Source organism: Dasypus novemcinctus, chromosome 8 (assembly GCF_030445035.2).
Source record: "Dasypus novemcinctus isolate mDasNov1 chromosome 8, mDasNov1.1.hap2, whole genome shotgun sequence".
Classification (NCBI taxonomy): domain Eukaryota; kingdom Metazoa; phylum Chordata; class Mammalia; order Cingulata; family Dasypodidae; genus Dasypus; species Dasypus novemcinctus.
In genome coordinates, this window is record NC_080680.1 from 82,589,066 (window position 1) to 82,611,403 (window position 22,338).

General features: G+C 41.0%; 1 protein-coding gene across 3 annotated transcripts in view; it reads right to left on the minus strand.

The window, feature by feature from the left end:
* FBXO10 (F-box protein 10) overlaps positions 1–22,338 on the minus strand; it is an 85,375-nt gene that overhangs the window by 29,276 nt on the left and 33,761 nt on the right. For all 3 annotated transcript variants that reach the window (XM_004457257.5, XM_004457255.3, XM_071216854.1), the window contains one exon: positions 1,295–1,885. In XM_004457257.5, coding sequence (XP_004457314.1) covers positions 1,295–1,879 — 585 coding nt within the window. In that variant the 5' untranslated portion in view covers positions 1,880–1,885. The remainder of the gene's footprint in view (positions 1–1,294; positions 1,886–22,338) is intronic.

Sequence of the window (22,338 nt, forward strand, 5' to 3'; positions counted from 1 at the left end):
CAGCAAATGTGCTCGGAAAGGTGAAGTATTTAGGAGAGTGCTCTTTCTAGAAATGAAACCCAAAAGAAGCTCAACAGTTTGGAACAAAAAAGCAGCTTCCAGGGTGGCCAGTGTGATGCAATTTCAGTCTTAGAAGGAGAGGGTCTGCATTTGAGTGCTAACCTCCCGAATCACCCACTTGAGACAGTTACTTAGTGTCCCTGGGCCTGGGCTCCAGGCCCCCCACAGGCAACACGGGGCCTCCACATCTACCCTGTCCACCACAGATGAGGCTGCAGATGGAAAGTCACCCCGGTTACGAATGCAGGCTTTAGATTCTGGCTGTTCACATGGACGCTGAGACCTGGGTTATGCTGCTGGCTGCTGTGGAGCCTGCTTCCACATCTCTCCAATCCATCTCGCAGGGAAGATTGGAGCGAAGGCGCCTATAGAGCATATGCCTGGCACACAGAAAGTGAATCATGAATGACTGGTGGTGGGATGGTTATTACAAATGTGGGAGACAATTAAGGTGTATTAGGTAGTGATGTTGGGTGTGTGGTTTTTATGACTAGGTACATAATCCCTGCATTGTAATCACTTCCTAGGCAATGCATAAGCAGTGGGCTATTCTGCTAGGAGCCACCAATGCCTCCGTTCATGCTTTGCATTGGACACCACCTCTGCTCTGTGTTCCTGGAAGGAGTTATGTGGCACTAATTTTCTCTGACTACTCTAGAGGTGACTCATGCTGGTAAAAAGCTTGACCTTCCTTGACCTTCACCAGCTGGGGTTCAATACTGACAGTCATTGGTCCTGCACAGCCTCCCCTCTCTTTGGCTCTCGCTCTAGCTGTGACTGCCGTGAGCAGCTCTGGTGCTCTCTGCTCCATGGCACCACATGGTGCTCCCAGAACCTGGCTTTCCCACCTAGCTGCTCCACCTGTGGGAAGCAGGCGCTCAACCACTGAGCTACATCTATTCCCCAATGAGAGTTTGTTTCTTCTGTTTGTTTGGGTTTAGGAGGACTGGGGATTGAACCCAGGGCCTTGTACATGGGAAACAGTGCTCAACCACTTGAACTATATCTGCTCCCCCCGAGCCTCATTTTTCAATCCGGCTTTGCCAAGAATAAAGGCAATATCTTGGTCTCTTCTGAACTCTGTGTCTATTTCTCGAGTTGGTTCAGAACTCAGGAGTGTGTGTGGGAGCAATTAGTAAGTTCTCAATTCCAACAAACAAGGGATTACAAACCCACCGCGAGGAGGCTGAGGACCCAGGACCGGAAAGGTCATCTGCCCGATGTGGGCACCCACCTTAAACATGATGGGCGAGAACCAGGCCGGCATGAAGACGAGGTTGCACAGGCGTGCGGTGGAGCTGTGCTGGTCGATGCTGGCCAGCAGGACCACCTCCCCCAGCTTCCCGTGGCCTACGATCTCCACGGGCACCTTCAGGATGATTTCACCTTGCTCTTCGTACACACCTGGGAACAGCACAATTCGGTCATACAGGCTGGCCAAGGCCAAGGCACTGCCCAGGCTGTCAAACTCATGGCCTGGCCCGACACTCAGGGTACGCCGTTCCTTCCGCCGGCGAAAAAGAGAGAAGCAGACAGAGGACTCCAAGTCCAGGGCATTCTTGGTCCATGTCTTAGAGGCAAGGTAGTGCTGCTTGAAGGCCTCCCTCCAAGACTCGGGCTCCACATCTGGCTGGTTGGGCCAGTTGGGGTGGCGGCACTCGGTGCAGCCCAGGCACAGCTGCCGCCAGCGGGTGCTGTCGAGACTGAGGATCAGTTCGTACCAGGCTCTGCATACCAGGCTGCAGCGGCCCAGGTCGGGAAGGTGCAGGTAGGCTAAGATCATGCGCCACAGCTCCAGGGGGAGGCCGCCAGCCTCCATGGTCACCTGGGAGACAGACACAAAACAGAAGAGATTTTTGCCTACCCTGCTTATAGTTTCCCTTCTTTAAGGACCCCCGGCTACCTCCTGACCCCAGGAATGATGAGCAAGCGAACAAGACCCAGCCAATCACAGTACTCTATCCCCTCCTTCTCTGGGATTCTTCTTCCTGTAATTAGTAAGGAAAACTCTTTTCTTCTTGGTCAGACACCATAAGAATATGATCCCAGAGACACCATAAGGATATGATCCCTGAGGTGCTGGTGGCCAGGTTCCCGTGTGAAGAAAACCCTGTGGTACCAAAGTTAAGCGGAAACAAAGAAGGAAGATGAGAAGTGAAAAAGAAAGAAAAAATGTGAGCTCACGTGCATGTGCCCTTGTGGTGCTCATTTCTGATTCCTGAAGATGCCCTGGTCTCTGTACTCTTCCTCCAATTCTGTGAGCTACCCAAGCAGCTTTCCAATAAATGCCTTTTTTGCTTAAGATGGTTTCATTTGGATTTGTGTCCCTTGTAACTTAAAGGGTTTGGACCGACCTTTGACTGCCTTTTATGGTCCTAGAGCTCTGGATCCTCTAGACTTCAGGAAAGGGACTCTAGCTCTTGACATCAAAAGGAAAGAGAACCAAGGCAATGAGTATCCATCTGTCTGCTTTGCTGTGTTTCAGATAAAGTAATTACCACTGTTTCACCATGTGGTTAGCTCCTGAAAAGACTGCTGCTGAGTCAGGCGCTGTTTTTCAGTCCTGGCTCTGCCACTGGTTATCGGTGTAACCCTAGTGCCCTAAAAACCTCCTGGGCTAGCTGCCTGGCCATTGGCCTCCTTGCTTCTCCTACCAATGATTTACTCCCATCAGCCATGTGTGTAAAGTAAAGTAAGCCCATCTCCTTTGGCTTCAATTAATTGGACTCAGGACGGTTCCAACTGGGCCACTGAGACCTTCTCCAGGGAAATACAAGTTGTGATTTTAGAATCGTGCTGCCTTTCTTGAGTGAAAGAACAAGCTTTAAACTCAGGAATGCTGGTAACCATTTCTCCCTGGAGTGGGTGGTGGGGGGACTGAAGAATCTGGTCTACGTTGAGAGGATGAATCACGGACACAGGGCAAAGACAGCAAAGGGCTGTGGTACGGGCATCCTGATCTAAAGTACTCTATAGCACAGCTCCAGTCTAGTCTCAGAGCTTAGAGCTATACTCACCCTTTGGACTCCATCAGATATCTCTGTAATCTTATAATAAATTCTCTTTTTAAATTAAGCTAACTTCACTGAATTTCTATTATTTAACCTGGTTAAAACCTTCTTGTTTGAGTCTCAATCCCACCTAAAAAGCAAGGGGATTGAACTAGATGACCTAGAGCAACTTCCAAGTCTAAAACCCTATAAAGCTTCTAGACATAGCAAATAGAAACAGGTAGACTCCACCCCTGACTTTGATCAAGTTGGTTTTCCTCTCAATTTTGTGAAAATGTTGATTGTACTTGTCATTTATCTAAGCCGCCAAAAGGCTAGAACACAAATGTGTGATCATGTCTGAAAGAAATTCTGAACATTCATTCATTTATATATATATATATATATATATATATATATATATATATATATATATATATTTCTCCCCCCTCTGTTGTCTTCTGTGTCCATTCACTGTGTTCTTTCGTGTCTGTTGTATTCTCATTAGGCAGCTCTGGGAACCCACCCTGACACCTTTCGGAGTGGGAGAGAAGTGATCATTCTCTTGCTCCACCTCAGCTCCCTAGTGCGCTGTGTCTCATACTGTCTCTTCCCTGTGTCTCTTTTTTTGTTGTTGTTGCCTCATCTTGCTGTGCCAGTTCTCCGTGTGGGTAGCACCACTCCTTGGTGGTCTGCACTCCTTGTGCGGGGGTACCCCTGTGCAGGGTGACACTCCTTGCACATGGCAGCACTCCATGCAGGCCAGCTCGCCACACAGGCCAGAGGCCCTGGGGATCAAATCCTGGACCTCCTATATGGTAGGTGGAAGCTCTATCAGTTGAGCCATGTCAACTTCCCCTGGCTCTGAACTTTTAAGAATTATAGAGAAAAAGCTGGGCTCCTGACATTTCTAATTCCCCAGATGAACTCTATTTTATTCATCTACTCTTCATTTACAGTGGTTTCTGTGATACCGATGCCTACTGTTCTCTACGTACTTCTTTAGTTACCTCTTCTCAGACTTTTTAAGAGAAAAAATGTTCTTCTACTCGTTCTCTACCTATTCTCTAGCTGAAGCCTGTTACCTTGGCTTCAAATACCACTGTAAATGCTGGACTACTAAAACTGAATCTCTAGCCCCAACAATCTCTTCTAAGCTTCATATGTGTTTAGCTTATTTCCTGCTAGGCATTTCTACTTGGATGTTTCATAGATACCAAAAACTCAAATTCATGTCCAAAACTGAACCCTGATTTCTACTTCAGGCCATGACAGAATAACTGGAACTGGATTCTCCCTCCTACTACAAACAACTATAAAGCTGGACAAAATGTGGGAGACAACTGCTTTCAGGTACTGAACAACAAGCTGTGCAGAACTGCAAACTTTCAGAGAAAGGAAATACAGGAGGTGAGCTCCATGACTGCTCCAGCTTTTGTCCTGGGGGCATTGCCCCCCCAGAATATAGAGCCCAAGCAGATTTGAGTCTGTGCTGCTGAAGAGACTGGAATTTGTGAAGCAGGATACCAGACAGAGAGATCAGCACAAAGTGGGAAGAGGGGTAGGTGCGCATTACTTGGCTGAGGGGTGGTCTGCATATGCATAGGGCAAGACTACCCACATCAGACCCAGCAGAGATGACCTGCTATGAGATTGAGAACTAAAAGATGATGCTAGAGATCATGCAGAGCTGGGAGATGCTAGAATTCCAGCCAAGACAGTATGGAGTGTTCACAATGAGATTCAGAAAGGATATCCAGAAATTTCAAATTTAAAGACCAAAAGCAAGCCCAATAGGATAAAAATATTCTGCCAGTAATTTAGCTGCCTGTTATAAAATACAATACTTTTTTTAAAAAAAAAGACAAGATAATTTAGACTCTCTTGATCTATCACCCACAACGTTCTGCATAGGGTCAAACACTACTAGACACATGAAGAAGTAAGAAAATAAGACCCATAGTTAAAAAAAAAAAAAAAAGAAGTCAATAGAAGTGGACTCACATGTGTGCATTAGCAGACAAGGAAATTAAGATAATCATTTGAGTGAGCAGATGAGGAATCCCAGCTGAGAAACTTAAACTATTAAAAAAGGATCTATTGAAAACTCTAGAAATAATATAGTACAAATCTGAAATTTTAAAAAATTAACTGATGGGCTTAACAACAGATTGGGGAAGAAAGGGTTAATAATATTGAGGGCAGATTTATTGAATTATCCAATCTAAAGACTGGAGAGAAAAATATTGGAAAAATATGAGCACAGCCTCATTGACTTCTAAGAGAACATAAAGGGGTCTAACATATGCATAATTGGAGTGTTCAGAAGAAAAGGAAAAAGAGAATGGGGCAAAAATACTTGAAGAACTGTGACCAAACAGTTCTCAGATTTGGTGAAAAGCTTTCATTGTTTATCTTAGGAAAGATCAACCATCTATTTCCAATTTTAGAAGGCTAAAAAAAGAAAAAAGATGGAAATAATACAGATAAGAGCAAAATACAATTGGATAAACTCATTTGTCTTTACTGTCTTTATTCAACATCTCCTTCTAGTTGCATCACCAGCTAGTGCTTGGTAGTAATCCCTCAGTGCCAGGGAGGCTCATTTCCAGGAGTCATGTCCCACACTGGGGGGAAGGTAATGCATTTACATGCTGAGTTTGGCTTAGAGAGTGGCCACATTTGGGCAACATGGAGGCTCTCAGGAGGTAACTCTTAGGCACCTTGCAGTTCTAGGCCTAGTTGAAATTTCAAGCACACAGGCTCCTAAGCATAGTCATCAATATCAAGGGCCCATCACTGGACCATTCTTCTTCACTGGTCTTTGCCCTTGCACTTGGGGGATTGTTGCTGCTCCACTGGGGAGTGTGACAGAGTTCCCCGGAATGGGAACTCAGCACTCCCTCAGTTGTCATGTGAAGCTGTACCCACTATGTCAATACCCAATGAACATCTGAACATATCTGTATACCCTATATGCAAGCCCTGGAAAACTCCCTCCCATCCATGCATCCCCCATCAATGACACCCACTATCAGTGCTCCTCCCCTGCCATAGTTGAACCCCCCTGTGACCCAAAACTTCTAAAAAAATGAGGTCTAATATATTGCCAAATTCAATTAATAGGAAAATGAAATAGTAATGATAGGTTTAAAGATCAGAAATAGAATACATAATAATTTAGAAAAACTAAAATAAAGAAAAAAATTAATTGGGTTATTAAAAAAATGAAAAATATCATTAACAGACTTTTTTTTAATGTTTTGCCTTTCACCACTGTAATAGGTGTTCCCCTCTATGTTATAAGGCTAAGAGACTTCAAAGTGAGTTGGGAGGTCATCAGAGGGGTCGCACTTATGCACATCTCAGCAGGATATCAGAGAAGCCAAAGTAGATAGAACCCCAAGTAGTGACGCTCCTGAGGGCTACAGAGACACTCAGGTCCTACGGTCGTTCAGTGTCTCTGGAGTTCAGTGCCTTGTCAGTGGACCTACTGTGGAATTTGTGTTCCTGAGTGTGAGAGAGTTGGATTCAGATGTGACCTCTCTACAAATGCCTCTTCTGTCACTTTCACTGAACCTGTGGCTGGTGCTGGGGTTGGTGTATGCTCAGGAGACTTCAATTTCTGGACTGACTGCGTGCCAGCTGGGCCCTGAGTGTCAAAAGAGTTGCAACACCTACTCTCCAGTTTGTTGGACTTCACCAGGTCAGCTAACAGGGAGGTAGGGATGCTCAACCACCACACCAGGGAACCAAGAGAGTCTAAAACTATAAGCAGGAGAATTCCATCAATCAGCCATGTGGGATCTAAGCCCTCTATAGAGTTAGAGGTGGAGGGGACATTGCCATACCAGGGTCCTCAGGATGGAAGCATAAAATACGGATTAAAGTAGACTTACTGGTATTGTACTATAGAATTACTGTGACTCTAGCAATGAAAGAAACTGTATTATTGATGTGGAGACAGTGGGCACGGGAATTGCTGAAGGCAGGAAGAGAGAAGAAGAGGTGTGATATGGGGGCATTTTTCAGGACTTGGAGTTGTCCTGAATGATATTATATATCCTGCCATAACCCACTGAATGGATTGGAAGAGAGTGTAAACTACAATGTAAACTATAATCCATGTTGTGTAGCAGTGCTCCAAAATGTATTAATCAAATGCAATGAATGTGCCGCACTAATGAAAGAGTTCAGTGATGTGGGAGGAGTAGGGGTGGGGTGGGGAGTGGGGGTATATGGGATCCTTAATGTAACATTTTGTATGATTTATGTATCTTTAAAAAAATAAATTTAAAAAATTTATTTAAAAAACAATTGGATAGAAATAGATGAGTAATAGAGAATATTAATAAAGTCAAAAGTTGAGGGAAGCAGACTTGGCCCAATGGATAAGGAATCCACTCACCACACAGGAGGTCCACGGTTCAAACCCCGGGCCTCCTTGACCTGTGTGCAGCTGGCCCATGCGCAGTGCTGATGCGCTCAGGAGTGCCATGCCACACAGGGGTGTCCCCCGCGTAGGGGAGCCCCACATGTAAGGAGTGTGCCCCATAAGGAGAGCCCCCCAGCGCGAAAGAAAGTGCAGCCTGCCCAAGAATGGCACTGCCCACACGGAGAGCTGACACAACAAGATGACACAACAAAAAGAAACACAGATTCCCAGTGCTGCTGATAAGGATAGAAGCGGTCACAGAAGAACACACAGCGAATGGACACAGAGAGCAGACAACTGGGGAGGAAGGGGGAAGGGGAGAGAAATAAATAAAAAATAAATCTTAAAAAAAAAAAAGTTGAATGTTGGAAAAGATCATAAAATAGATAAATGCCTATCCAGAATTATCATGAAATAAGAGAACCAAACCTCACATCATAAATAATATCAGGGGGACAAAAAGAGGGGCCAGTACTACCGATCCTAAACATAACAAAAGAATAATAAAGTAACATAATGAACAAACTCATGCCAAAAATTAGACAAGATAGTTAAAATAGGCAAATTCTTTGAAAAACAGAATTTAACAAAACTGATACAAGAACAATGGAAAAATTTAATAACCCCATTATCTACTACAAGAATTTAAATTTAAAAATCCCATAATGAAAACCACAGGTCTCGACAGTATCACTGGTGAATTTTATCAAATATTTGAAGAAAGAAATAATGCCAATATTACATACATTTTTCAGAAAACACAAGACAGAGTACTATCAAATTCATTTTATAAGGCCTGCATAACTCCAACAAAGATAGTACAAAGAGAAGAAAGCCACAAATATAGAAGCAAAATTCTTAGTAAAATATTAGTAAAAATAAACTCAGCAATACAGAAAAAGAATAACACATGTCAGGGATGCAAGATTAATCTGACATTTAAAAATCAATCAATGTAATTCATCACATTAAAAAAATCAGATAATAACAGAAAAAATGTTAAAATCATCTCAGTAGATACAGAAAAAGCATTTGATAAAATTCAACACCAATTCTTTTTTTATTTTTATTTTTAAAAAAGCTTTAGGTTACATGAATGTTACATAAAAAATATAAGGGGATTCCTATATACCCTACCTTTCCCCTTCCCACACTTTTCCACATTAACATCTTTCATTAGTGTGATACTTTTGTTACAACTGATGAACACATATTGAAGCACTCTACTAACCATGGACTATGGTTACATTATAGTTTACACTTTGCCCCACACAATTTCATAGGTTTTGAAAATATATATAACGGTCTGTATCTGCCATTGCAATGTCATGCAGAACAATTCCAATGTCCTGAAAATGCCCCCATGTTACAGAGATTCTTCCCTCTCCCTTCAGAACCTCTGGTGGCCCCAACTTTTATATCAGTGATACAAGTTCTTCCATTGCTAGAAAGTAATCAGTATAATAGTATAATAAAAAGCCTATTTTAGTCAATTGTTCATTCCCTAATCTTAAGGATTTGAGGGTGGTGATGCCCACACTGTTTCTAATTGAGAGGGGCTTAGATTCCATGGGTCATATGGATGGAACTGTCTTGCTTGCAGTTGCAGACATTCTCTGTTCCTTGGGATGGGCATTGTCCATCATCCTCCCCTTGTTAGTTGTCCTGGGTAAGTCCCATGAACTGGAGAGTAGGTGTTGAAACTATTCTGAGATTCAGGGCTCAAAAGGCACATGAACAGACTGAAGATTTAAGTCTCTGGGACATATATTAAAAATGTACAGTGTTAATTATAGATTCAAATGAAAGGGGCAGAAGAGCCACATGTAGGGAAACTATAAATGAGTCTAACTCTTACATTGGGGAGCATAAATTCCAAAGTAAGGCCCACTGACAAGGTTCTGAACTCCTGAAATTATCTGCCCTACTATTAGTGTCCAGATGTCTCTAGAGCCCTCAGGAGCTGTTTGAGGCATTGTTTATTGTGGCAGTCAGAGATCCTGCTGAGATGCATGTAAGCATAACCTCTGGACTCACAGTGAAATCTCTTAGCCATAAAAAACTCTTGTATTTAATATGTCCCCCTTTTGGTCAAGGTCTTTTTCCAGATGCAACACTAGTAGGTGCTTGGTAATAATCCCTTGGTGCCAGGGAGGCTCATCCCTTGGAGTCATGTCCCATGCCGGGGGTAAGGTAGTATGTTTATATTTTGAGTTTGGCTTAGAGAGAGGCCACATTTGGCCAACAAGAAGGCTTTCAGGAAATAACTCTTTGGCAATAAATAATACTAGGCTACATTTCAATTTCACAAGAAAAGGTTCATAAGGACAATAATTACTATTAAGGGCCTGGCATAATGGTGTGTCCTCCTTTGCTAGGCACTATACCTGCATTTGGGGGATTCCTGCTGCTCTATTAGAGAATGTAGCAGGACTCCTCAGGATGGGAATGCAATATTCTTTTGGCTATTATGTGAGTCTCCCCCCACCTGGAGACAATGCCCCATGAACACTTGAACATATTCCTATGTCTTAGAGGCATGCCCCAGGTCCATCTCTCCCCACACATCTTCCCATTACAGACACCCCATACCAGTAATCCTCCCCTGCCACAACTGTGACCCTTCTGTGAGACAAAACCTCTCCAAAAACAAAGAAAAAAAAACAAAGAATATTATTAAGAAAATAATAGTAAAAAGTAAAAACAAAATGAAAAAAAAATTTTAATTAAATAAAATTTTTAAATACATTGCGTCTCTCATCACTGTAAGATAGATCTGTTATCTTTTTTTTTTTTTAAGATTTATTTATTTATTTATTTAATTTCCCCCCCTCCCCTGGTTGTCTGTTCTTGGTGTCTATTTGCTGCGTCTTGTTTCTTTGTCCGCTTCTGTTGTCGTCAGCGGCACGGGAAATGTGGGCGGCGCCATTCCTGGGCAGGCTGCTCTTTCTTTTCACGCTGGGCGGCTTTCCTCACAGGCGCACTCCTTGCGCATGGGGCTCCCCCACGCGGGGGACACCCTTGCGTGGCACGGCACTCCTTGCGTGCATCAGCGCTGCGCATGGCCAGCTCCACACGGGTCAAGGAGGCCCGGGGTTTGAACCGCGGACCTCCCATATGGTAGACGGATGCCCTAACCATTGGGCCAAAGTCCGTTTCCCCTGTTATCTTTTATGTGCAGTGGCAATTTCCTCTGTATGTTCCCCCAGTGTCTTATTTTTTATTTTTTTGCTTCATCTTCAAAGAAGCTTTAGGGTCACAGAAAAGTCACATAGAAAACATAGGAGGGAAGCAGATTTGGCTCAACTGATAGAACATCTGCCTACCATATGGGAGGTCCAGGGTTCAAATCCAGGGCTTCCTGACCTGTGTGGAAAGCTGGCCCATGCACAGTGCTGCTGTATGCAAGGAGTGCCATGTCATGCAGGGGTGTCCCTGCATGGGGGAACCCCACATGCAAGGAGTGCACTCTGCAAGGAGAGCTGCCCTGCATGAAAAACCGCAGCCTGCCCAGGAGTGGCGCTGCACACACAAGAGAGCTGATGCAGCAAGATGACTCAACAAAGAGAGACACAGATTCCTGGTGCCGCTGACAAGAATGCAAGCAGACACAGAAGAACACACAGTAAATGGACACAGAGGCAGACAATGGGGGGCAACATTGTAAAAAAACAACATAAGAGATTCCTTTATACCCAACACCCACTCCTTCTCCCCCCTACTAATAACATTTTACATGTGGATGGTACATTTGTTACAATTGATGTACAAATATTGAAGCATTGTGGCTATCCATGGTCAGTGATTTACATTATGGTTTTATTTTGTACTGTATATTTTTACAGGTTTTGATGAAATTTAAAAAGGCCTGGGGAAGGTGATGTGGCTCAAGCAATTGGGCTCCTGTCTACCATATAGGAGGTCCAGGGTTAGACGCCCAGGGTCTCCTGGTGAAGGCAAGCTGGCCTGTGTGGTGAGCTGGCCCAGGCAGAGTGATGGCCTGCGTGGAGTGCTGGCCTGTGCAGAGTACTGCCCTGTACAGGAGTGCTACCTCACGCAGGAGTGCTGGCCCATGCGGAGAGCGGGCACAGCAAGATGACGCAACAAAAAGAGACAAAGAGGAGGGATAATAAGAGACACAGCAGATCAGGGAGCTGAGGTGGCGCAAGAGAATGACTGCCACTCTCCCACTCCGGAAGGTCCCAGGATCGGTTCCCGGAGGTGCCTAATGAGACTACAAGCAGACAGAGAAGAACACAGAGCTAATGGACACAGAGAACAGGCAATGGGGGAAGGGGGGGTAGAAGTAAATAATTAAATATGGCCTATGTCCATTATTGCAAAATCATGCAGAACAATACTAATGCCCTAAAAATGCCCTATGTTCCATCTATTCTGTTCTTCCCTCCCCCTCTCCCCTTAGAACCTATGATAACCATTAAGTCTCAATTTTTGAAGAATAAGGTTCACAGTTGCAATTATAGTGAGGGCTTGACATATTGGTCTGTTTTTTTTTAATTAGGCACTGCCTATATTCTTGAGAGATTCTTGCCCCTCTAATTGGGAACAAAGCAGGACTCCCCAGGATGGGAGATTAATATTTTCTGGTTTAATGTGTGGGTCTTCACCCACTGAGAAAGCCCACTATGACAAGATGAACACTTACATATTCCACAGAGGCATACCCCAGGTGCGCCCTATCCCACATTTCCTGCCCCCCTCCAGGTGCCCTGCACCCATAGCCCCTCTGCCATATTTGCCAAAAGAACATTCACACCATTGTAGTTTCTTTTTTTAAATTATTATTTTTTATGTATTTCTCTCCCTCCCCTCCCCGGTTGTCAGCCCTCTGTGTCCACCCGCTGCGCATTCTTCCTTGTCCACCCATATTCCTGTTAGCGCACCCGGAATCTGTGTCTCTCTTTTGTTGCATCATCTTGCTGAGTCAGCTCTCCATGCGTGTGGCGCCACTCCTGGGCAGGCTGCACTTTCTTGATGCTGGGTGGCTCTCCCCACGGGGCGCACTCCCAGCGTGTGGGGCTCCCCCATGCCGGGGACACCCCTGCACAGCACGGCACTCCTCGCACACATCAGCACTGAGCGTGGGCCAGCTCATCACACAGGTCAGGAGGCCCTGGGTTTGAACCTTGGACCTCCCATGTGGCAGGTGGACGCACTATCCATTGGGCCAAATCCACTTCCCCCATTGTGGTTTTAACGGGATTTTCACAGGCCTGAAAATTCCCAGAATTCACCTACTCCTTCCTCCAACCCTCTCTGCAGTTCCATGGATAGCCAGCCCAACCCCCCTCCATCCTACTTCCCCTCACAGTTTTGCACTGTTGAACCCAATCACATCACTGCACCACTGTCGCACCTGTCCACTGCCTGACCATACCCTGCCACCTTATCATAGATTTTGCCCATATTGAGCATCAGCTCACTACCCTCTACTCCCAATTATTATTTTTTAAACAAATGAATTTTATTGATACATATTAATAAAATATATAATCTATCCAAAGGGTACAATCAATTGGTACAATCACATAGTTGTGCATTCACCACTTCAATCATTATTATAGCATTTTCACTATTTCAATTATAATAAAAAACAAAAACTAAACTGACAAAAAATTCATCAATTTATGCTTCCCCTGCTATACATGGCTGCTATTTCTGGCTCTTCTTGCATATTTATTATTTACTGAGATATACTGACATACTCTACCATCTATCCAAAGTGTATAATAATGGTTTTTAGTATAATCACAATGTTGTGAATTCATCACCATAAAAAAAATGTAAAACAATCTCATTACTCCAAAAAGAAAACCTCTACACTCCTTAGCAGCCACCTCTCAATTCCTCTATCCTTCCCCAGCCCTATGTAACCACTAATCTAATTCCATCTTTATAAATTGATTTATATTTACATTTAATGTACATGGAATCACGCAACATGTAGTACTCTGTGTCTGGTTTCTTTCACTTAGCATAATGTGTTGATTTTGCCTGATATTAACAACTTGTAACATTAACATACAGTTGTTCATTTTCAAAGAAAAACAGTCTTACATATGCAATAGTAGTCACAGTAATATGGCACATGAGGTTTCACTACGCTATAGAGTCCCATGTTACATTTTTTAGCTATTCTTCTAGTAATATACGTGAACTTAAACTTTCATTTTCAACCAGTCATACCCATATAATATCACTGCTAGTTACAAGCACTGTGATGTGAATTCACCTTTTCTATTGATTTCCAAAGATTAAAAAACAATATTTTAACCAATCCTGCACAGATTAACTCTCAGCTTTCCATTCTCTAACCTCATTCTATTTTCTGGTGACCTATATTTTAATTATTAACTCTACAAGTTTTCACAATATATTTAGTTCATAATTGCACAATCATATATTTGTCCTTTTGTGTCTGACTTGCTTCACTCAACATAATGTCCTCCAGGTTCCTCCATGTTGTCATATGCTTCACAACTTCATTTCTTCTTACAGCTGCATAAAATTCCATCGTGTGTATACACCACAGTTTGTTTATCCATTCATCAGTTGATGGACACCTGTTTCCATCTTTCGGCAGTTGTGAATAGTGCTATTTGATGAGCAGATGTCTATTCATGTCACTGCTCTCAGTTCTTCTGGGTATATTCCCAGTAGTGGTATTGTGGGGTCATGTGGCAAATCTATATTCAGCTTCTTTAGGAACTGTCAAACAGTCCTCTACAGTGGTTGTACCATTCTACAGTCCCACCAACAGTGAATAAGTGTTCCTAGCTCTTCAAATCCTCACCAACACTTCTGGTTTTCTGTCTTTTTAATAGTGGCCATTCTATTAGGTGTGAAATGATATCTCATTGTAGCTTTGAATTGCATTTCCTTAATCATTAGTGATGTTGAACACTGTTTCATGTGTTTTTGCCATATGTATTTCCTCTTTGGACAAATGTCTATTCAAGTCTTTTGCCCATTTTTTAACTGAGTCATTTGTCTTTTCATTGTTGAGTTGCAGCATCTCTTTGTATATCATGAACATTATACCCTTATTAGATATGTGATTTCCAAATATTTTCTCCCATTGAGTTGGCTATCTTTTCACCCTTTTTGACAAAGTCCTGGGAGGTGCAAAAGTGTTTAATTTTGAGGAGGCCCCATTTACTTATTTTCTCTTTTGCTGCTTATGCTTTGGGCATAAGAGCCAAGAAACCACCACCTACCACAAGATCTTGAAGATGTTTCCATACATTTTCATCTAGTAGATTTATGGTCCTGGCTTTTAAATTTAGGTTTTTGATAGATTTTGAGCTGATTTTTGTATAGGGAACGAGATAAGGGTCCTCTTTCATTCTTTTGGTTATGGATATCTAGTTCTCCCAGCAGCATTTGCTAAGGAGACTGTTTTGCCCTGGTAAACTGGATTTGGTAGGTTTTTCAAGAACCAGTTAGCTGTAAAAGTGAGGGCTTATTTCTGGACTTTCAATTCTATTCCACTGATCAACATGTCTATTTTTATGCCAATACCATGCTCTTTTTACAACTGTAGCTTTGCAGTATGTTTCAAGGTCAGGCAGTGAAAGTCCTCCCACATCACTCTTCCTTTTTAGGATTCTTTTGGCTATTCAGGTGCACTTTCCATCCAAATAAATTTTGTAATTGCCATTTCTATTTCTGTAAAGTAGGCTGTAGGAATTTTAATTGGCATTGCCTTGAATCTCTATACACATCAGTTTGGGCAGGATTGACATTTTAATGATATTTAGTCTTCTGATCCATGAACATGGAATATCTTTTCATTTGTTTAGATCTTGTTTGATTTCTTTTAGCATTCTTTCATAGTTTTCTGCATATAGGTCCTGCACTTCTTTAGTTAAATTGATTCCTAGGTATCTGAGTCTCCTTGTTGCTATTGTAAATGGAATTTTCCCCTAGATTTCCTTTTCAGATTGTTCAATATTAGTGTACAGAAACATTACTGATTTTTGTGAGTTGCTCTCATATTTTACCACTTTGCTGAACTCGTTTATTAGCTCAAGTAGCTTGTTGTAAGCATTTAAGAATTCTCTAAATATAGGATCACGCCATCTGCAAATAGGGAGAGTTTTACTTCTTTTCCTATTTGGATGCTTTTTATTTTATTTTCTTGTATAATTGCTCTAGTTGGAACTTCTAACACAACCTTGAATAACAATGGAAATCCTTGTCTTGTTCCCAATTGCAACAGTTTGATATTGCTTATGAATTCCAAAAATAGATATTAGATTATGTCTGTAAACTGGTCTCTTCCTCTGGGCATATTAGATTATATTGGATTGAGAGGGTTCACTTTCACTTGATTAAATAATGATTAAGGCTTTGATTGGGCCATGTCAGTAGGACGTTGAGTTCCCCAAACAAAAGGGTGGGGACTCAAAGAAAAATGGCACTGCAGAGAAGTGCAGGAGCCCTGGGAAGTAAATACACAGAGAAGCAGATACATGAGGAAAGAGAAAAGGTTCCTTTAGAAACAGCAGAGGTCCCGGGAAGAGAGACGAACCATTTGTCTGACAGTTTACAGCTGGCCTTGTAGAGAGAGCAGAGCAGCTGAGCCTGGAGAGAAATGAGCCCCGGGAGAGAGACAAGACCTGCCCCAGTCTACAGTTGATATTGGAAGAAGCTGGGACCACAGAGCCTTAAGAGGAAGAGGAAGCATGAACTCTGGCAGACGTCAGCAGCCATTTTGCTCCAACATGTGGCAACAGACTTTGGTGAGGGAAGTAATTTATGCTTTATGGCCTAGTAAAGTAAGCTTCTACCCTATATAAGAACCCTTTATAAAAGATACTTGGTTCTTTGCATCATCACCCCTGACAAATACACCAATCTTAGTGGGAAAGCTTCCAACCTTTCCCCAATAAGTATGGTTTTGACTGTGAGTTTTCCTTCTATGCCTTTTTCCATATTAAGGAACTTTATTTCTAGCCCTATCTTTCAAAGTGTTTTCATCAAGAAAGGATGCTAGGAATTATTCCTGCGATTAGTATTCTGTAATTTTTTCATACAACATAAACACTTGCTTTTAATTGAGGAGGGCTGGAGAAGGGATATATTTTTGGATACTTCATTTTTCTTCAACCCTCTTATTCACACTGTTTAATTAATTTATCTGAATCAATAATGATTTAGCATGACTACTGTTGAACAAGATTTTGACTTTTTCTGCCTCGTAAAATGATGAGATGGCAAATTGTTATCTCCTGTAATTCATTCCAGTGAAGATGTGAAGAATTCGCAAATAGGTATTTGATCATCTAGAAAGAATCATTGCCTAAATGGATATTAAATAACTAAACCAATAATTTATTTGATTCTTAGAGATTATGTCCAATAGAGTTGTAACAAAAATCAGAATGTTATAATTAATTTCTATTATATTTGAATTATTACTTGCATTTATAAATGTTTGTTCCTATGCTAGTGGTCCCTCATACTCCTGAGCTGTCTCCCTTGTCTGTTTGCCCATTGTTTTTGCTCATTGTCTGCACATTGTTTTTGTCTGTTGTCTGCTCATTATCTGTTTGTTTCTTCTTTAGGAGGCACTGGGAACCAAACTGGGACCTCCCATATGGGACACGGGTGCCCAACTGCTTGTTTTTTGTTTTTGCTCTCAGTCTGCTCATTGTCTTGCTTGTTGTGTGTGTGTGTGTGTGTATGTGTTTTGCTCATTGTCTGCTCACTGTTTTTTGGGTTTGGTGTTTTTCTTTTTGCTCATTTTCTGCTCTTGGTTTTTTCTCATTGTTTTCTCCTGGTTTGTAGTCTTTAGGAGGCCCAAGGAACCAAACCTCGGACTCCCCATGTGGGATATGGGTGCCCAACTGCCTGAGCCACATTCGCTGTCTGCTATCTATTTTTTATGACTGATTATATTAAATCTAACCTGGCTTTGCAAAAAAGAGAAAAAAGAAAAAAGAAAGAATGCTAGGTTTTATAAAATTCCTTTTCTGCATTGATTAAGATGATCATGTGGTTTTTTCCCTCCAATTTGCTAATGTGGTGTATTATGTTAATTGATTTTCTTATGTTGAACCAACCCTGCATTCCAGAAATGAGTCTCACTTGGTCATGGTGTATAATTCTTTTGATATGTTGTTGGATTCTATTTGCAAGTATTTTGTTGAGAATTTTTGAATCTATGTTCATTAGAGAGACTAATCTGTAATTTTCCTTTCTTGTAGTATATTTATATGGTTTTGGTATTAGGATGATGTTGGCTTCATAAAATGTGTAGGGTCATTTTCACCCCTCTTCAATTTTTTGAAAGAGTTTAAACAGGATTGAGATTAATTCTTCTTGAAATGCTTGGGAAAATACCTGTGAAGTGATCTGGTCCTGGAATTTTCTTTGTTGGTAGATTTTTGATGACCGTTTCAATCTCTTTAAATGTGATTGGTTTGTTGAGTTCTTGTATTTCTTGTAGAGTCAGCGTAGGCTGTTTGTACATTTCTAGGAATTTATCCATTTCATCTAGGTTGTCTAGTTTGTGGGCATACAGTTTTTCATAATATTCTATCCTCTTATGATCCTTTTTTATTTCTGTGGAGTCAGTCATAAATTCTCCCTTTCATTTCTGATTTTATTTATTTGCACCTTCACTCTTTTTTTAGCTTTATTTTGTACATTTAATAATTGAAAATATAAACAATAATTTAAAAATAAAAAGAAAACAGTTGAATAAAAACATACATTTCTCAATTAAATGTACTGGATACATATACTTTTTTTTTGTACTGGATACACATAAAATTTTTTTTGGCTAACACAACATGTTACACAATATAGTTGGTCCACAGTAACACAATCATATAGTACTTGTCTTTTTGTGTCTGTCTTGCTTTGCTCAACATAATGTCCTCCAGGTTCATCCATGTTGTCATATACTTCACAACTTCATTTTTTCTTACAGCTGCATAATATTCCATCACATGAATACACCAGTTTTTTATCCACTCATTGGTTAATGGGCATGTGAGTTGTTTCCAACTTTTGGCATCTGTGAATAATGTTGCTATGAACATGGGTATGCAGATGTCTATTCGTGTCAGTTCTTCTGGGTACATACCCAGTAGTGGTATTGCAGGGTCACATGGCAAATCTATATTCAACTTCCTTAGGAACTGCCAAACAGTCCTCCAAAGTGGCTGTACCATTCTGCATTCCTATCAACAGTGAATATGTGTTCCTATCTCTTCACATCCTTTCCAATACTTGTAGTTCTCGGTCTTTTTAATATAGTGGCCATTCTAATAGGTGTGAAATGATATCTCATTGTAGTTTTGACTTGCAGTTCCCTAATCATTAGTGGCATTGAGCATTTTTTCACGTGGTTTTTTTTTTTTGCCATTTGTATTTCTTCTTTGGACAAAAGTCTATTCAAGTCTTTTGCTCATTTTTTAATTGTATTGTCTTTTTATTGTTGAGTTATAGCATTTCTCGATATATCTTGGATATTAAACCCATATCAGACATACGTGATTTCCAAATTTTTCTCCCATTGAGTTGGCTGTCTTTTCACCCTTTTGACAAAGTCCTGTGAGGTGCAAAAGTGTTTAATTTTGAGGAGGTCCTATTTTGGTTATTCCAGCACCCTGAGCCTCCACATCTATATAAGAGGGGGCTTAGATTCCACATGGATGCTGGATGCAATCCTCCTGCTTTCAGTTGTAGGCACTCTTGGCTCCATGGTGTGGTGGTTGACCTTCTTCAACTCCATGTTAGCTGAGTGGGGTAAGTCCAACAAACCAGAGTGTAGGAGCTAAAGTCTGTTGAGGCTCAGGGCCTGGCTATCATATGGTCTGTCCAGAGATTCAGATTCCCTGGGTAACCAAAGTATTTTCCCCAAACCCACCCTATTATTATTATCTTTATATCATTTCTATAAGAACATACATAAACACTGCATGTATAGTAAAAAGTTGGGTCAACTGGTTTTTGACAAACCTACCAAGTCCATGTTAACAGAACAAAACAGTCTGTTCAAATGGTGCTGGAATAACCAAAAGAATAAAAGAGGACCCCTATCTCACTCGCTATACAAGAATCAACTCAAAATCAATCAAAGACCTAAATATAAAAGCCAGAACCATAAAACTACTACAAGAAAATGTAGTGAAACATCTTCAAGACCTTGTAGTAGGAGGTGGTTTCTTGGACCTAACACCCAAAACATGAACAACAAAAGAAAAAATAGATAAATAGGACCTCCTCAAAATTAAACACTTTTGCATCTCACAGGACTTTGTCAGTGTAGGTTATGTGTTTCCAGGAATTTTTCCATTTCATATAGGTTGTCTACTTTGTTGTCATAAGGTTCTCATAATGTGCCCTTATGATAATTTTTATTTCTGTGGGGTCAGTCATAACTCCCCCCCCCCCCCGCCCTTTTCATTTCTGATTGTATTTATTTGTATCTTCTCTCTTTTTTTCTTTGCTAGTCTAGCTAGGGGTTTGTCAATTTTAGTAGTCTTCTCAAAGAACCAGCTTTTGGTTTCGTTGATTTTCTCTATTGTTTTTTTGTTCTCAATTTCATTTATTTCTGCTCTAATCTTTATTATTTCTTTCCTTCTGCTTGCTTTGGGATTGGTTTGCTGTTCTTTTTCTAGTTTCTCTAGTTGTTCAATTAAATATTTGTTTATTTTTTCTTCTTTTTTAATATAGACATTTAAGGCTATAATTTTCCCTCTCAAGACTGCCTTTGCTGTATCCCATGAGTTTTGTTAAGTTGTACTCTTGTTTTCATTAGTCTCAGTATATTTACTGATTTCACTTGCAATTTCTTCTTAGACCCACTGATTATTTAGGAGTGTGTTGTTCAGCTTCCACACATTTGCAAATTTACTCTTTTCCTATTATTGATTATTCATTTCAAGTTTCACTTTGGTATGACCTGAGAAGGTGCTTTGTATAATTTAAATCTTTTTATATTTATTATTTTAAAGATTTTTTTTTTGTAAATGTATTTCTCTCCCCTTCCCCTCACCCCCCCAGTTGTCTACTCTCTGTGTCCATTTGCTATGTGTTCTTCTGTGATTGCTTCTATCCTTATCAGTGGCACCGGGAATCTGTGTTTCTTTTTTTGCATCATCTTGCTGTGTCAGCTCTCCATGTGTGCAGTGCCATTTTTGGGCAGGCTGCACTTTCTTTCGCACTGGGTGGCTCTCTTTATGGGGCGCACTCCTTGTGCATGGGGCTCCCCTACACGGGGGACACCCCTGTGTGGCACGGTACTCCTTGCGTGCATTAGCACTGTGCATGGGCCAGTTCCACGTGGGTCAAGGAGGCCTGGGCTTTGAATTGTGTGGACCTCCCATGTGGTAGGCGGATGCCCTATCCATTAGGCCAAGTCTGCTTCCCTTATATTTATTGAGAGCTGCATTGTGCCAACATGTGGCACTTGAGAAGAATGAATGTTGAGTTTGATGCAGCATTCTGTATATGTCTATTAGGTCTAACTCATTTATCATATTGTTTAAGTTCTCTGTTTCCTTGTTGATCTTCTGTCTAGTTGGTCTATCTAATGATGTGAGTTGGGTGTTGAAGTCTCCAATGATTATTGTAGAGATGTCTCTTTCACCCTTCAGTTTTGCCAGAGTTTCTCTCATATATTTTGGGGCACCCTGGTTAAGTGCATAGATATTTATGACTGTTTTATCTTTCTGGTGGGTTGTCCCTTTTGTTATTAATATATAATGGCCTCCTGTTATCTCTTAAAACTTCTTTGCATTTAAAGTCTGTGTTGTCTGATATTAGTATGGCTACCCCTGCTCTTTTTTGATTACTATTTAAGTTGAGTATCTTTTTCCAAACTTTCATTTTCATGAGGTTTGTATCCCTGGGTATAAGGTGAGTTTCTTGTAAGCAGCATATGTATGGCTCATGTTTTTTCAATCCACTCTGTCAACTTGTATCTTTTGATTAGAGAGTTTAATCCATTCACATTTAATGATATTGTAAATGCATCATTTACTTCCACCATTTTATTATTTGGTTTTCATATGTCATATCACATTTTTGTCCTTTGACTTTTTTGGTTACCCTTTTTGCTATTCTTTCTTTTATACTCTCCTCCAGGCCTCTCTCTCCTGTCTTTTTATTCCAGGTTCTAAGGCTTTCTTAAACATTTCTTGAAAAGGTGGATTCTTTTTTGCAAACTCTCTTAGTTTGTTTCTTTGTGAATATTTTATATTCACCTTTCTATTTTAAGGACAGTTTTGCTGGATAAAGAATTCTTGGCTAGCAGTTTTTCTCCTTCAGTATACTAATTGTATTATATATATATAACTGTCCTCTCACCTCCATGGTTTCTGAAGAGAAATTTGTGTTAAGTCTTACTGGGTGTTCCTTGTATGTGATGGTTTACTTCTCCCTGTGGCTCTAAGAATTTTCCTTTCATGTTTGAGATTTGACATTCTGGGTAGTATGCATCTTGCAGTAGATCTACTGGGATTTATTCTGAGAGAGGTACATTGAGCTTCTCAGACATGTAAATTCATTTCTTTTGTGAGAGTTGGAAAATTTTCAGCTACTATTTCCTCAAATACTCTTTCTGCCCCTCTTACCCTCTCTTCTCCTTCTGGAACGCCCATGACACAGACATTGTTGTGTTTCATGTTGTCATTCAACTCTCTGAGCCCCTGCTCAATTTTTTCCATTCTTTTCTCTTTCTGCTTTTTTCTATCTTCAATTTTAGCTGTTCTGTCTTCGGTATCCCTTATTCTTTCTTCTATTATTTTGAGTCTGCTGTTGTATGCCTCTAATGTGTCTTTGAACTCACCTATTATAACTTTCATTCCCATGAGC